At 41.7% G+C, this 15,979-nt stretch overlaps 1 protein-coding gene across 1 annotated transcript; it reads right to left on the bottom strand.

Annotated features, from left to right (window-relative positions):
* Positions 1-112: 112 nt before the first annotated feature.
* Positions 113-13,895, bottom strand: ssna1 (Sjogren syndrome nuclear autoantigen 1). Its single transcript, XM_062032063.1, has 3 exons — positions 13,580-13,895; positions 4,896-5,095; positions 113-432 (listed from the first exon to the last, which is right to left on the bottom strand). Exons 1-3 carry the CDS (start codon positions 13,629-13,631, stop codon positions 340-342), a joined length of 345 nt encoding a protein of 114 aa, XP_061888047.1. The 5' UTR covers positions 13,632-13,895; the 3' UTR covers positions 113-339.
* Between the last annotated feature and the right edge of the window lie 2,084 nt (positions 13,896-15,979).

Here is a 15,979-nt window from a genome sequence, read left to right as displayed (position 1 = left end):
CAGAAGGCCGTATGACTTTGAACATCCAAGAGCGCGAACACATTTGACACAAATGCGCTTGTCTGTTGCTGGTGTGAAAGCATGGAATTCTCTAAAGAAAGACTTAAAAAGGTTGCAAGAATATTTTTTAATTTAAAAAGAGCAAATTTTGACCTCTGTATTTGTCAAATCCTAGTTACGTCCCTGGATCTAACCATTAGACTATTGTGTTACACAGAATGATATTTTTTTTATTAAATGCGTCAAATGTACATGGTGAGATTTTGTCAGAAATCTGTGACTTTATTTGTGTAAAAACAACATATTTCAAATAGTTTTTCAAGACCCACTTCCTGTGCATTAGTGCTCTTTCCTGCGAGGCTCCATGGCTTTACTGACGTTTTGTGCCTCATGCTTCAAGACGCTGAGTAGAGACTGGGAACTCTCCAGGATCTGTGGGAAGAGGAGGAAATAACATTATTTGGCATCGGTATCATATGTAATAGTTTTACAGAAAAAGTGCTTTGTTGTTCTTCAAAGAATAGAAGAGAATGGACTTTATTGTCATTATATTTGCATTTAACGAGATTAAGGACTCCAATTTAAGGTGCGGTAGTGGGAACAAATATGGGATTAAAATAAATTACACAAGCAGTAATAAAGATAAAACTAAGAATTGAAATAGACTACTATCCAATAAAAATAATAAGCAATCCTGTACAATATACAAAATACTGTACAATATACAGAACAACTCGAAGGGTAATATTGCACCGTAGGGTATTAGGGTAGGATATTGCATAGGGGTGAATTATTTATTTATAAATTAGAGTTCAAGATGGTGACAGCTCTGGGAAAGAAGGGCAGTGTTAGTTTGACGCTACCTCTCACATCCCAAAACATGCATGTTGGTTCATTAAAGACTCAATTTACAGATGTCCTATCTTTGGGTATGAGTTTAGTTTATTTTTTACAATATGTGCAACATATTTTAAGTTTTTGTCATTACTTGTCCAAAAACTTTTTCCACAGAAGAAAATCAAATGAAGTGGGGGGCCACTCTGATACATTTTGTACATGAAAGATGACAAAAGTCATCCATTGTAGGTCAATATATGCTAAGCTATCAGAACAAAACATCCCCATCTTAGCTTTGTTATATGTGACAAAGCTAATTAGTGCAATATATAATATTACAGCAAGCTGCGGGCGACCCGTGTTCTAAACCACAGGTATCAAACTCAAGGGCCAGACCTTAATTTAGCTGTCTTTTCTTTGTGATTGCAGTAGCCTAAAATGGCTCCATTTGTAGTCATGGGTTCTACAGTCATCAACTCCACAAAAGTCCAGAGCGCTTATTTTAAGGCTGCTTCTATTTGACATATTCGGGCAAAACACCTGTTTTAAAGTATATAATTGCTTGTTGGATTACAAAAAAAGTTATTAAATCAGTCATGGAATTACTCTAATCCCAATAACTACTAGGGATAAGTACCTTTCACATTTGAACCAATACGGTACCAACTCTCTCTACCTGGGAATTAATACTGGTACTCAACGGTACCAATTTGACGTACGGTAATTAAAAATGCATACGATAGTGCAAAATAAGTGATATGTGCAAATTTCACTCCAAAATAAACACTGATGTGACTTTAGATAAAACTGTTACCAAGTTTTGAGCAAATACATGACACTAATTCAAGTAAAATATATTTTTTTAAAGTTCGTTCATAACAATCTCGCAATAAAATTGCATTTGTGTCCAAACATTGAGGTATTTTAAAGGGGAACTGCACTTTTTTTTTTTTTTTGCCTATTGATCACAACCATTATGGATTTTTTTTTGCGCCTTATCACCTAATGTACGGAGTAATTTTGGTTGTGCTTACCGACCTCAAAGCTATTTTATTTGGTACGTGGTGTAATGATAAGTGTGACCAGTAGATGGCAGTCACACATTAAGCGATATGTGTAGACTGCAATATGACGCCAGTAAACGACAGTGGCGAATGCGAGGACGCACTAATATTGCAACCTGAAGTAGAGGAGGCAGTAAAGGGACTAAAAATCGGCAAATCACCAGGCATCGATAACGTCCCAGCAGAGTTTTGGAAGCATGGGGGGCGAAGCATTATAATAGCACTGACACACATCTGCCAAAAGATTTGGGAAACCAAGCAGTGGCCCCAAAAATGGACCCAATCTCTGATTATCCCCCTCCCTAAGAAAGGGAATTCAAGGCAGTGCCAAAAATTACAGAACCATCAGCCTCATCTGTCACGCTAGCAAAGTAATGCTGCGGATAATCCTGAACAGACTGAGGAACAAGGCAGAGGAAATCCTCTCCGAGGAACAGGCTGGATTCAGACCAAAACGGAGCACCACCGAACAGATCTTCAGCGTCAGACTACTGATTGAGAAGCACCTTCAGCACCAGCACAACTTATACCACAACTTCATTGAATTTAAAAAAGCGTTTGACCGTGTCTGGCAGGTTCTCAGAAATTCCAACTTTGACAATAATCTCATACAGGTCATCCAAGCACTTTATACAGACTCAAGCAGTGCAGTTCTCATCAAAAACAGCATAGGAGGAGAACCTTTTAAAACATCTATTGGTGTCCGCCAAGGCTGTCTCCTCTCCCCTGTCCTATTTAATGTCTTTCTGGAGAACATCATGGAAAAAGCACTCCAAGAATTCCACACCTCAATTACCATCGGAGGAAGACCCGTCTCCAACCTTCGCTTCGCGGATGACATCGACCTTATGGGAAAAAGTGAGGCTGAACTCCAGGAACTGACCACCAGACTGGAGGAGGCGGCGAGAGCTTATGGAATAATAATAATAATAATAATACCTGGGATTTATATAGCGCTTTTCTAAGTAACCAAAGTCGCTTTACATGTAGAACCCATCATTCATTCACACCTGGTGGTGGTAAGCTACTTTCGTAGCCACAGCTGCCCTGGGGTAGACTGACGGAAGCGGGGCTGCAATTTGCGCCAACGGCCCCTCTGACCACCACCTATCATTCATCATTCAATTCACCGGTGTTAGTGGCACCGGGGGCAAAGGGTGAAGTGTCCAGCCCAAGGACACAACGGCAGCGATTTTTGGATGGTAAGAGGCGGGGAGCGAACCGGCAACCCTCAGGTTTCTGGCACGGTTGCTCTACCCACTACGCCATGCCGCCCCCCGGAATGGAGATAAGTGCAGAGAAGAGCAAGATCCTGGTCAACAGTTACCACCACCGAACATCACATTGAATGGACAAACCCTGGAGGAAGTAAAGGACTTTAAGTACTTGGGTCCTTTGTGAGTGAAGATGGCAGCTCCACAAAAGAGATCAGAGCAAGAATCGGCATAGCAACATCAGCCATGACGAGACTGACCAGTATCTGGAAAAGCAATACCATCAGCTTCCAGGTGAAGGTCAGACTCTACAAGTCACTTGTTCTTTCCACCCTACTCTATGGTTGTGAGAGCTGGACGCTCACAGCGGACACTGAGCGCAGGATAAATTCCTTTGAAAGCAAGTGTTACAGAAGAATGCTACATATATCATACAGTGAACACCGGACAAATGATTATGTTAGACAGCTATTTACCACCCATGCTGGCGAACAGGAACCTCTACTCTCAACAGTTAAACGTCGCAAGCTGACCTTGTTTGGTCATGTCACAAGGCAAACCTCCCTGTCAAAGACCATCCTGCAGGGAACAGTAGAGGGGAAGCGGAGACGAGGCAGGCAGAGAAAGGCCTGGATGGACAACATCAAAGAATGGACTGGCTGCAGCTTCCAAACCCTGCTACGAACAGCAGAAGATTGTGAGCGCTGGAGATCCCTGACTGCCCAAGCATCCACCATGAGATCCCTACAGCCTCCTAGGCCATGGGATGAGTGAGTGAGTGAGAAACAACAGCAAAACTTTAAATGGGATCTGCATAAGTCCTGAAAATTTGCGCGCACCCGCCATTGTAGTTCGTGGCGACACCGTAGTCGATAAGCTTCTTCTTTTTCCCGATCTTCTTGTTATGGGGCATACATCCTGCACTGTTGCCATTTCTAATATAAAGTAGTGTAAAGTTCTAACTTATATCTGTCAGTAGACTCACTATGGAAGCGCTAAAACATACCGGTGTAGTGGGTTTACATAATTCACCCACGGAACTTTAGTTATTAGAGAGTTCCGGTCGGACGGTTTTTCACGGGACACATTTCCGGCGTTGTTGCACTAGTGAGCCACGGATGAGAAGATGCTGCTCCGTTATTTATTTAAGTAAAGTCTGAATGTCATTAAAACAGTTAGCTCCATCTTTTGACACTTCTTCCATTCCCGTCCTTGCACGCTACACCGCTACAACAAAGATGACAGGGAGAAGACGGTGTCGAAGGTGAGCCACGTAAATAAGACTGCCCACAAAACAGAGCATCCTGAAGCGACTGTCAGAAAGCGACTTGAAGATGGTCTATGAAACAATCTATGCAACATTTTGACCAAAGAACCATCATTACATGTTATGTAGACCACAAGGAAGTGTTTTCCATTTAGAAAGAAAATCATATTATGACCCCTTTAGCGCGCCATTTGTATGAAAAAAAGACCTGAATAGACCCATTCATCGGCGGTGCGTCTTATAATCCGGTGGGCCCTATGGTCCGGAAAATACGGTATGCAAATGAAATGGCCTGCCCACCCCTCCCCCCCATTACCAAGTGTGACTTGATGTATAAAGATCAAACCCTGCTTTGTCTATAACTGGTCATATCAATCTAAAAGTATTTGTAATATTTACGAGTACAGCTGGAATATGCTCCGGCAAACCCCACCATAACCCCAACCCTGCGACGCAGAAAGCGGTAAAAAAAAAAAAAAAAATGGATGGATGGGTAAGCCCAAGGACAAACACCTTGGTGTAGGCAGCCTCGGTCTCTGCGATGGTGCGGTCGAAGGTAGCGCGTGTAGCCAGTCTTTGAGCGAGGCTTTCGTTGACTCTGCTCAGCTTCTCAGAGAGGACGTGGATGTCATGCTGCAGTCGCTCCTTCTCTTCTTCCTCCAGCTTGATTTGTTGGTTCAACTCTTCCCGTTTGGTGCACAGGTCCTCAATACCTGAGGGGACATACAAGAAAAATAAAAATCCTAGTAGTATCTTGAGTTTTAAGGTTTGTCATCTGCAACATTTCACTTCTTGTTTTCCTGTGAATCAACTTGATACCAATATTAGACTTAGACTTCCTTTTTATTGTCATTCAAATTTGAACTTTACAGTACAGATAAGAACGAAATTTCGTTGCATTAGCTCATGGTAGTGCAGGATAAAAAATCAATAAGGTGCAGATATAAATAAATAGATTACTGTAAAGTTAAATATATTGCACTTTTGCATATGCATCCACGTTTATGGATGTATGTTATATTGTCTTTATATTCCAGCGAGTTAATACATTTTTGGGGGGAATTGAGGGGATTATTATGATGCGTTCAAGAGTCTTATGGCCTGAGGGAAGAACCTGTTACAGAACCTGGAGGTTCTGCTACGGAGGCTGCGGAACCTCTTTCTAGAGTCCAGCAGTGAAAACAGTCCTTGGTGGGGGTGGGAGGAGTCTCTGCCGATTTTCTGAGCCCTGGTCAGGCAGCGTGTGTCAGGCAATATGTGGATTAGGTCTGTACAATTCCAGGCAAAATGTTCTTGCTTCAGACCACGCACGTGGACACACACACACAAGCTAGCTGTGTACAAACAAAACATGAAATGTGGGCTAATACTTTCCGGATACTGTAATTAAGTGAAGTGAATTATATTCATCCCGTGCTTTTTTCTATTGACTCAAAGCGCTTTACATAGTGAATCCCATTATCTACGTTAAATTTCAACCAGTGTGGGTGGCACTGGGAGCTGGTGGGTAAAGTATCTTGGCAGTGAATAGGATGGTGGATGCAGGCATCGTACCTGGAACCCTCAAGTTGCTGGCACGGCCGCTTTACCAACCGAGCCAGGCCGCCCCAAATGATTATAATGCTTTTTAGTCATTGCAGATTGGTGTCCTTCGCATTGCGTTGTGCTTTACAAAACACAAAAGCTATTCAGCTGCTGACGCAGAAGCTACAACTTACCTCTTGCCGTAGCTAGCTTACCGCAGCTCTGTGAGTGTCTTTGTGAGCAAGGCAATGTGTTAATACTTTAGAAAAAAACAGTTCCTCAGTGTTCGCTCTTACAATAACAATGTCGCTACAGTAGGGCTGGGCGATATATCGAATATACTCGATATATCGCGGGTTTGTCTCTGTGCGATATAGAAAATGACTATCGTGATATTCGAGTATACGTCCTCACGCAGTTGCTTTTAGCTGCGGGCATTAGACTACAGGTTCTTCTCACTCTTTTTTGTATCTCCTTTTCACAGAGACATAAAACAAGCGCACCTTCTTACATACGTCACATACTTTCGCGACGTCATACGCCCTCACGGAGCAGACAGGTAGCGACGCTAGCGGTGTGGTAACAAATGAAGGAAGAATTAATTCCCAAGAAAAACAGCAGGGAGTCCATCGTCTGGCGGTGGTTTGGCTTCAAGATCTCCCGTTTGGGAACATTTCGGCTTTGCGGTGCGATACAACAATGGATAACATCGCTTCAACGAAGAGAAAGACGAGCGCCGTGCAAACACCGCATTCAAGCAGCCTCTCCTCGGCGAGTCAGGCAGGGCTAAAGCAATAACAAATGCCGTTGGTGTTTTTATAGCAGCAGATTTAAGACCATATTGCATTAAAAACTAGATTTTGACCCACTTCTATGGTGGAAGAACAATGAGCCCATATATCCTCTTACTGCCAAGTTAGCCAGGCACTACCTCGCCATCCCTGCTACCTCCGTGCCCAGCGAAAGGGTATTTTCCACAGCTGGAGACATTGTAACTGCAAGCAGGTCTGTTCTTTCTGCAGACAATGTGGATAAACTGATATTTCTGGCAAAAAACATGAAAATTGAGTGAAATTCACCAGGGTTAAAGGCTAGCGGGGGGAAAAGAAAAGTTAATCTGAGGCTGAGTTGACTTAAAACTAGAGATGTCCGATAATATCGGCCAATAAATGCTTTAAAATGTAATATCGGAAATTATCGATATCGTTTTTTTTATTATCGGTATCGTTTTTTAAATTTTTTTATTTCTTAAATCAACATAAAAAACCCAAGATACACTTACAATTAGTGCGCCAACCCAATAAACCTTCCTACCCCATTTACACTCATTCACACAAAAGGGTTGTTTGTTTCTGTTATTAATATTTATGGTTCCTACAATATATATCAATATAGATCAATACAATCTGCAAGGGATACAGTCCGTAAGCACATGATTGGGCGTGCTGCTGGTCCACTAATAGTACTAACCTTTAACAGTTAATTTGACTAATTTTCATTAATTACTAGTTTCTATGTAACTGTTTTTATATTATTTTACTTTCTTTTTTATTCAAGAAAATGTTTTTAATTTATTTATTTATTTATTTAAAAAAAAAAAAGACCTTATCTTCACCATACTTGGTTGTCCAAATTAGGCATAATAATGTGTTAATTCCACGACTGTATATATCGGTATCGGTAATTAAGAGTTGGACAATATCGGAATATCGGCAAAAAAGCCATCCCTACGTGAAACTGTTTAATGTTGCACTTTTTATATGTAGAAGAAATGTTTTGTCATTTTATTGAATCTGAGCAACAACTTGAAGCAGTTTAATGTTGCACTTTATATGTGGAAATGTTGCACTTTATATGTAGAAAGGTTTTGTTAAGAAACCAATTCTGAGCCTCATCTTATTTAGTTTTTATTTTATATATGTTGACTGCATTAACCCAGGCAATGGACCCTGTGTGTATATGTATGTTATTGTTATGCTTAGCATTCAAGAATGCCTGCTGTTGCACTGATCAGCCTAGTGGTGGCTCACATCCATCACACGCAGAGCTATTTTAAAGCAATGTTAAAGGGATAAAGCCATTGTTTACAAATTTTGGTAAATAACCAGAAAATTTATATTTTGTTGTTTTCTTACTGTACCGAAAATGAACCGAACCGTGACCTCTAAACCGAGCATACTTGCCAACCTTGAGACCTCCGAATTAGGGAGATTGAGGGGGTGGCTTTTGTTCTGCCATTTGAGTACTGGCGAGCGATCTCTGAATCCGGGAACAAATCCTTCACGGATTTGTTGAAAACATCCGCAAATGAGAACGGAATGTTGCTTGCAAGGTGGCCCATAATACTTTGTTTCCGCCGCCTTGTGCTTCTCTGACCGTTCATGAGTGACTATATCCATTCGGCCACCGTGTTATGAGTTATAGATAAACCTATGGATAACGGAGACATATATAATAGTCTCCTTTTCAGGTGAGAGGAAGCTAAAGGCAGTGCCTTTAAAGGCCTACTGAAACCCACTACTACCGACCACGCAGTCTGATAGTTTATATATCAATGATGAAATCTTAACATTGAAACACATGCCAATACGGCCGGGTTAACTTATAAAGTGCAATTTAAAAATTCCCGCCACACTTCCAGTTGAAAAACTCCTTTGGATATGATTTATGCGCGTGACGTCACAGAATCCACGGAAGTGGTTGGACCCCGTCGAACCCGATACAGAAACCTCTTGTTTTCTTCGACAAAATTCCACAGTATTCTGGACATCTGTGTTGGTGAATCTTTTGCAATTGGTTTAATGAACAATGGAGGCTGCAAAGAAGAACGTTGTAGGTGGGATCGATCGGTGTATTAGCGGCTAAGTACAATACTTACAGCAACACAACAAGGACTAGCAGACGCCTCGCCGATGCTTGCCGCCAAACCCACGGATGAAGTCCTTCGTCGCGCCGTCGATCGCTGGAATGCAGGTGAGCACGGCTGTTGATGGGAAGATGAGGGCTGGCTGGCGTAGGTGGAGCGCTAATATTTTTATCATAGTTCTGTGAGGTCCGGTTGCTAAGTTGCTAAATTAGCCTTAGCGTCGTTAGCAACAGCATTGCTAAGCCTTACCAGGCTGAGAATTTTTAACCGTGTAGTTACATGTACATGGTTTAATAGTATTGTTGATCTTCTGTCTATCCTTCCAGTCAGGGATTTATTTCTTTTGTTTCTATCTTCATTTGAGAACGATGCTATCACGTTAGCTCAGTAGCTAAGTGTGTCACCGATGTATTGTCGTGGAGATAAAAGTCACTCTGAATGTCCATTTCGCGTGCTCGACTCTCATTTTCAAGAGGATATAGTATCCGAGGTGGTTTAAAATAGAAATCCGTGATCCACAATAGAAAAAGGAGAGAGTGTGGAATCCAATGAGCCAGCTTGCACCTAAGTTACGGTCAGAGCGAAAAAAGATATGTCCATCGCTGCCTCTCTAATCCTTCACTGTAACGTTCCTCATCTACGAATCTTTCATCCTCGCTCAAATTAATGGGGTAATCGTCGCTTTCTCGGTCCAAATCTCTCTCGCTCCATTGTAAACAAAGGAAAATTGTGAGGAATATTGCCTCCTGTGACGTCACGCTACTTCCAGCACAGGCAAGGCTTTTTTTTATCAGCGAGCAAAAGTTGCAAACTTTATCGTCGTTTTTCTCTACTAAATCCTTTCAGCAAAAATATGGCAATATCGCAAAATGATCAAGTATGACACATAGAATGGATCTGCTATCTCAGTTTAAATAAGAAAATTTCATTTCAGTAGGCCTTTAAAGGCCTACTGACATGAATTTTGAAGGTGTCATACTTGATCATTTTGCGATATTGTCATATTTTTGCTGAAAGGATTTAGTAGAGAACATCGACGATAAAGGTCGCAACTTTTGGTCGCTGATAAAAAAAGCCTTGCCTGTACCGGAAGTAGCGTGACGTCACAGGTTGAAGGGCTCCTCACATTTGCACATTGTTTACACCAGCAGTGAGAGCGATTCGGACTGAGAAAGCGACGATTACCCCATTAATTTGAGCGAGGATGAAAGATTCGTGGATGAGGAACGTGAGAGTGAAGGATTAGAGTGCAGTGCAGGACGTATCTTTTTTCGCCCTGACCGTAACTTAGGTACAAGGGCTCATTGGATTCCACACTTTCTCCTTTTTCTATTGTGGATCACGGATTTGTATTTTAAACCACCTCGAATACTATATCCTCTTGAAAATGAGAGTCAAGAACGCGAAATGGACATTCACAGTGACTTTTATCTCCACGACAATACATCGGTGAAGCACTTTAGCTACGGAGCTAACGTGATAGCATCGGGCTTAACTGCAGATAGAAACTAAAGAAATAAGCCCCTGACTGGAAGGATAGACAGAAGATCAACAATACTACCAAACCCTAGACCTGTAACCACACGGTTAATACTTTCCAGCCTGGCGAAGCCTAGCAATGCTGTTGCTAATGATGCCATTGAAGCTAACTTAGCTACGGGACCTCGACAGAGCTATGCTAAAAACATTAGCTCTCCACCTACGCCAGCTCTCATCTGCTCATCACGACCCGTGCTCACCTGCGTTCCAGCGATCGACGGCGCGACAAAGGACTTCACCCGATCATTGATGCGGTCGGCGGCTAGCGCGTCTGCTATCCAACTCAAAGTCCTCCTGGTTGTGTTGCTGTAGCCAGCCGCTAATGCACCGATCCCACCTACAGCTTTCTTCTTTGCAGTCTCTATTGTTAATTGAACAAATTGCAAAAGATTCACCAGCACAGATGTCCAGAATACTGTGGAACTTTGCGATGAAAACAGAGCTGTTTGTATTGGGATACAACGGTGTCCCAATACTTCCGCTTCGACCCTCGACGTCACGCGCAAACGTCATCATACCCAGACATTTTCAGCCGGAATTTTCCCAGGAAATTTAAAATTGCACTTTATAAGTTAACCCGGCCGTATTGGCATGTGTTGCAATGTTAAGATTTCATCATTGATATATAAACTATCAGACTGCGTGGTCGGTAGTAGTGGGTTTCAGTAGGTCTTTAAAGGCCTACTGAAACCCACTACTACCGACCACGCAGTCTGATAGTTTATATATCAATGATGAAATCTTAACATTATAACACATGCCAATACGGCCGGGTTAACTTATAAAGTGACATTTTAAATTTGCCGCTAAACTTCCGGTTCGAAACGCCTCTGAGGATGACGTATGCGCGTGACGTAGCCCGACGAACACGGGTATGCCTTCCACATTGAAGCCGATACGAAAACGCTCTGTTTTCATTTCATAATTCCACAGTATTCTGGACATCTGTGTTCGTGAATCTGTTTCAATCATGTTCATTGCATTATGGAGAAGGAAGCCAAGCAAGCAAAGAAGAAAGTTGTCGGTGCGAAATGGACGTATTTTTCGAACGTAGTCAGCCACAACAGTACACAGCCGGCGCTTCTTTGTTTACATTCCCGAAAGATGCAGTCAAGATGGAAGAACTCGGATAACAGAGACTCTAACCAGGAGGACTTTTGATTTGGATACACAGACGCCTGTAGAGAACTGGGACAACACAGACTCTTACCAGGATTACTTTGATTTGGATGACAAAGACGCAGACGTGCTACTGTGAGTATGCAGCTTTGGCTTTTTTTTGCGTATGTACGTAACTTTTTTAAAATATATAAGCTTTATGAACCTTGGGTTAGGTGAACGGTCTTTTGGGCTGAGTGATTGTGTGTGTTGATCATGTGTTTGAATTGTATTGGCGTGTTCTATGGAGCTAGGAGCTAGCAGAGGAGCTAGGAGCTAGCATAACACGTACCGTACCGTAAGTGCGCGTCACGTACGTAACTTTTTAAAAATATATAAGCTTTATGAACCTTGGGTTAGGTGAACGGTCTTTTGGGCTGAGTGATTGTGTGTGTTGATCGGGTGTTTGAATTGTATTGGCGTGTTCTATGGAGCTAGGAGCTAGCAGAGGAGCTAGGAGCTAGCATAACAAACACGCAGGTGTTATTATGCAGGATTAATTTGTGGCATATTAAATATAAGCCTGGTTGTGTTGTGGCTAATAGAGTATATAAATGTCTTGTGTTTATTTACTGTTGTAGTCATTCCCAGCTGAATATCAGGTACCGTGAGTATGCAGCCTTGGCTGCTAAACATTCGATAACTTGACCGTATGTGCGCGTCACGTACGTAACTTTTTAAAAATATATAAGCTTTATGAACCTTGGGTTAGGTAAACGGTCTTTTGGGCTGAGTGATTGTGTGTGTTGATCAGGTGTTTGAATTGTATTGGCGTGTTCTATGGAGCTAGGAGCTAGCAGAGGAGCTAGGAGCTAGCATAACAAACACGCAGGTGTTTTTATGCAGGATTAATTTGTGGCATATTAAATATAAGCCTGGTTGTGTTGTGGCTAATAGAGTATATATATGTCTTGTGTTTATTTACTGTTGTAGTCATTCCCAGCTGAATATCAGGTCACCCCCGGCTCTCACAGCATCTTCCCTATCTGAATAGCTTCAACTCCCCACTAGTCCTTCACTTGCACTTTACTCATCCACAAATCTTTCATCCTCGCTCAAATTAATGGGGAAATTGTCGCTTTCTCGGTCCGAATCTCTCTCACTTCATGCGGCCATCATTGTAAACAATAGGGAACTTTGCGTATATGTTCAACTGACTACGTCACGCTACTTCCGGTAGGTGCAAGCCTTTTTTTTATCAGATACCAAAAGTTGCAATCTTTATCGTCGTTGTTCTATACTAAATCCTTTCAGCAAAAATATGGCAATATCGCGAAATGATCAAGTATGACACATAGAATAGATCTGCTATCCCCGTTTAAATAAAAAAAATTCATTTCAGTAGGCCTTTAAGGCACGCCCCCAAAATTGTTTGTCCGGCTGGAAATTTTGGATATTCCAACTTGCCGTAGTTTTGAAGCAATGCATGATGGGAATCCGGATGTTGTGTGTCAGTGTATTAACGTGCCGGCTGGACTAAACACACGCTGAGAAATAGCTCAGTGCCTGCCTACTTTATGGGTTATAAATAAACCTATGGATAACGGAGACATATATAACAGTCTCCCTTTCAGGTGAGAGACGACACTGCCTTTAAGGCACGCCCAAAATATAGTTGTCCGGCTGGAAATCGGGAGATTTTCGGGAGATTGGTTGTCCCGGGAGATTTTCGGGAGAGGCACTGAAATTCGGGAGTCTCCCGGAAAATTCGGGAGGGTTGGCAAGTATGAAACCGAGGTACGTACCGAACCGACATTTTTGTGTACCGTTACACTCTTACATGCAGTACATGATTTTTAATTTCAAAAGGGAAAGAACAAATATATTTAGTAAGAAAAGATTAAGCATTTTATTAAAGCATATTATTTCCAGGCTTTCGCGGGCCCACATAAAATAATGTGGCGGGCCAGATTTGTCCCCCCGGGCCTTGAGTTTGACACCACTGATTTAGCTAATCCATCCACCCATCCATTTTCTACCGCTTGTCCCTTGACCGAAACGTAGCGAATGTTGGCTGGTTCAACAGTAACAGCAACAACCATAATGTATGCATGTAACGTATCTATAGCCAATCCCTATATTTAAAAAAAAAAAATAATATATGACTTACACTCGACGAGTTCATTGTTGTAAGTCTGAAGAGCAGCAGCCTGCCGGGTCATGCTAGCATCAGCTGACAACCGACGCTAACAAACGTTAACTGCACGAATCAAAGTTCTCGAATTAAGTGGAAAGCTCTGGGCGGAGCCCGACTTTGTTTGTCTCACAGAGCACCGTCGGCGACGAGTTAAATATGTGACTTCTTAAAGAAAATGGTAGAGCTCGGAAATGTTTCTGTTCAAATGGTCTTATTTGAAGTGAGCCGCTCAAACAAACGTCTTCTTCACTTTTTTTTAAAACTGCTATTACTTCTTCTTCTTCTTCTTTGGACCGGTTTTATGGAGAGCTACGCCCTTGACTTTAGAGGCGCACTACGCCACCTACCGCTTCGGAGGTGTACAACCTACTCTACATGAGTTATTGTACTCACCTTTTTTTCAGTGATGTACCCCCTGTGAAAATTGTTTTAGTTCAAGTACCCCCTAATCAGAGCAAAGCATTTTTGGTTGAAAAAAAGAGATAAATAAGTAAAATACAGCACTATGTCATCAGTTTCTGATTTATTAAATTGTATAACAGTGCAAAATATTGCTCATTTGTACTGGTCTTTCGTGAACTATTTGGAAAAAAAAGATAGGTTTTTATTTATCTCGTTTGAGTCACACATTAAGAGTGTTACTAAAACGGCCTTCTTTCATCTCCGTAATATCGCTAAAATTCGTTCCATCTTGTCCACTAGCGACGCTGAGATCATTATTCATGCGTTCGTTACGTCTCGTCTCGATTACTGTAACGTATTATTTTCGGGTCTCCCTATGTCTAGCATTAAAAGATTACAGTTGGTACAAAATGCGGCTGCTAGACTTTTGACAAAAACAAGAAAGTTTGATCATATTACGCCTATACTGGCTCACTTGCACTGGCTTCCTGTGCACTTAAGATGCGACTTTAAGGTTTTACTACTTACGTATAAAATACTACACGGTTTAGCTCCAGCCTATCTTGCCGATTGTATTGTACCATATGTCCCGACAAGAAATCTGCGTTCAAAGAACTCCGGCTTATTAGTGATTCCCAGAGCCAAAAAAAAGTCTGCGGGCTATAGAGCGTTTTCTATTCGGGCTCCAGTACTCTGGAATGCCCTCCCGGTAACAGTTAGAGATGCTACCTCAGTAGAAGCATTTAAGTCCCATCTTAAAACTCATTTGTATAATCTAGCCTTTAAATAGACCCCCCTTTTTAGACCAGTTGATCTGCCGGTGAGTTTTTCCTTGCCCGTATGTGGGCTCTGTACCGAGGATGTCGTTGTGGCTTGTGCAGCCCTTTGAGACACTTGTGATTTAGGGCTATATAAATAAACATTGATTGATTGATTGATTGATTGATTGATTGATTGATTGATATTTATATTTATAAAGGATTTTTGAATTGTTGCTATTTTTAGAATATTTAAAAAAAATCTCACGTACCCCTTGGCATACCTTCAAGTACCCCCAGGGGTACGCTTACCCCCATTTGAGAGTCCCCAACCTTTTTGTAACTGCGGACCGGTCAACGCTTGAAAATTTGTCCCAAATGTCTCGTGGGGCCCGGTGGTTGGAGACCACTGCCCTAAAGGGAAACATTTTTTAAATGATAGTCCGATCCATTCTGAAGATGCCTAAGTGATTTTTAAGCTTCGGCCCATAAAACATGTTTACTGGTTAGTTTGAGTGTGAGTGTACAATCATGTGTGCTTACGGACTGTATCCCTTGCAGACTGTATTGATCTATATTGATATATAATGTAGGAACCAGAATATTAATAACAGAAAGAAACAACCCATTTGTGCGAATGAGTGTGAATGAGTATAAATGGGGGAGGGAGGTTTTTTGGGTGGGTGCACTAATTTTAAGTGTATCTTGTGTTATTTATGTTTATTTAATTTAAAATAAAATAAAAATAAAAATAGTAATAATAATATTTCTTGTGTGGCCCGATACCAATCGATCCACGGACCGGTACCGGTCCCCAACCTTTTTTGCACCACGAACCGGTTTAACGTAGGCGTTATTTTCAGGGACCGGCTTCCCACTTGTGAAAAATACAGCTCACTAGAACACCTCCAGGCAACTTCAACCCTTGACTAACACCCTCCCCCCTCCACATCCCACCTCCCCGTATTGTAAATAACCAAATGTAAATAATCAAATGTATATACTTGTTCTTATGCTTTCTGAGCGCACTATGTTCACTGCTCGCTGTACATATCCTATCAAGTCAGACCTACACTGTTTCAATGTCCATTTCTCTGATGATGCAATTGTTGATGACTGAAGTGCTGATATCAACCAAACCCTCCTCATCCCACCTCCCCGGATTGTAAATAATGTAAATAATTCAATGTTTATACTCTGATGATTAACTTGT

This window comes from Entelurus aequoreus, linkage group LG21 (genome assembly GCF_033978785.1).
Source record: "Entelurus aequoreus isolate RoL-2023_Sb linkage group LG21, RoL_Eaeq_v1.1, whole genome shotgun sequence".
Lineage (NCBI taxonomy): Eukaryota > Metazoa > Chordata > Actinopteri > Syngnathiformes > Syngnathidae > Entelurus > Entelurus aequoreus.
The sequence above is the reverse complement of the archived record's forward strand: the minus strand, read 5'-3'. Positions and strand labels throughout refer to the sequence as shown.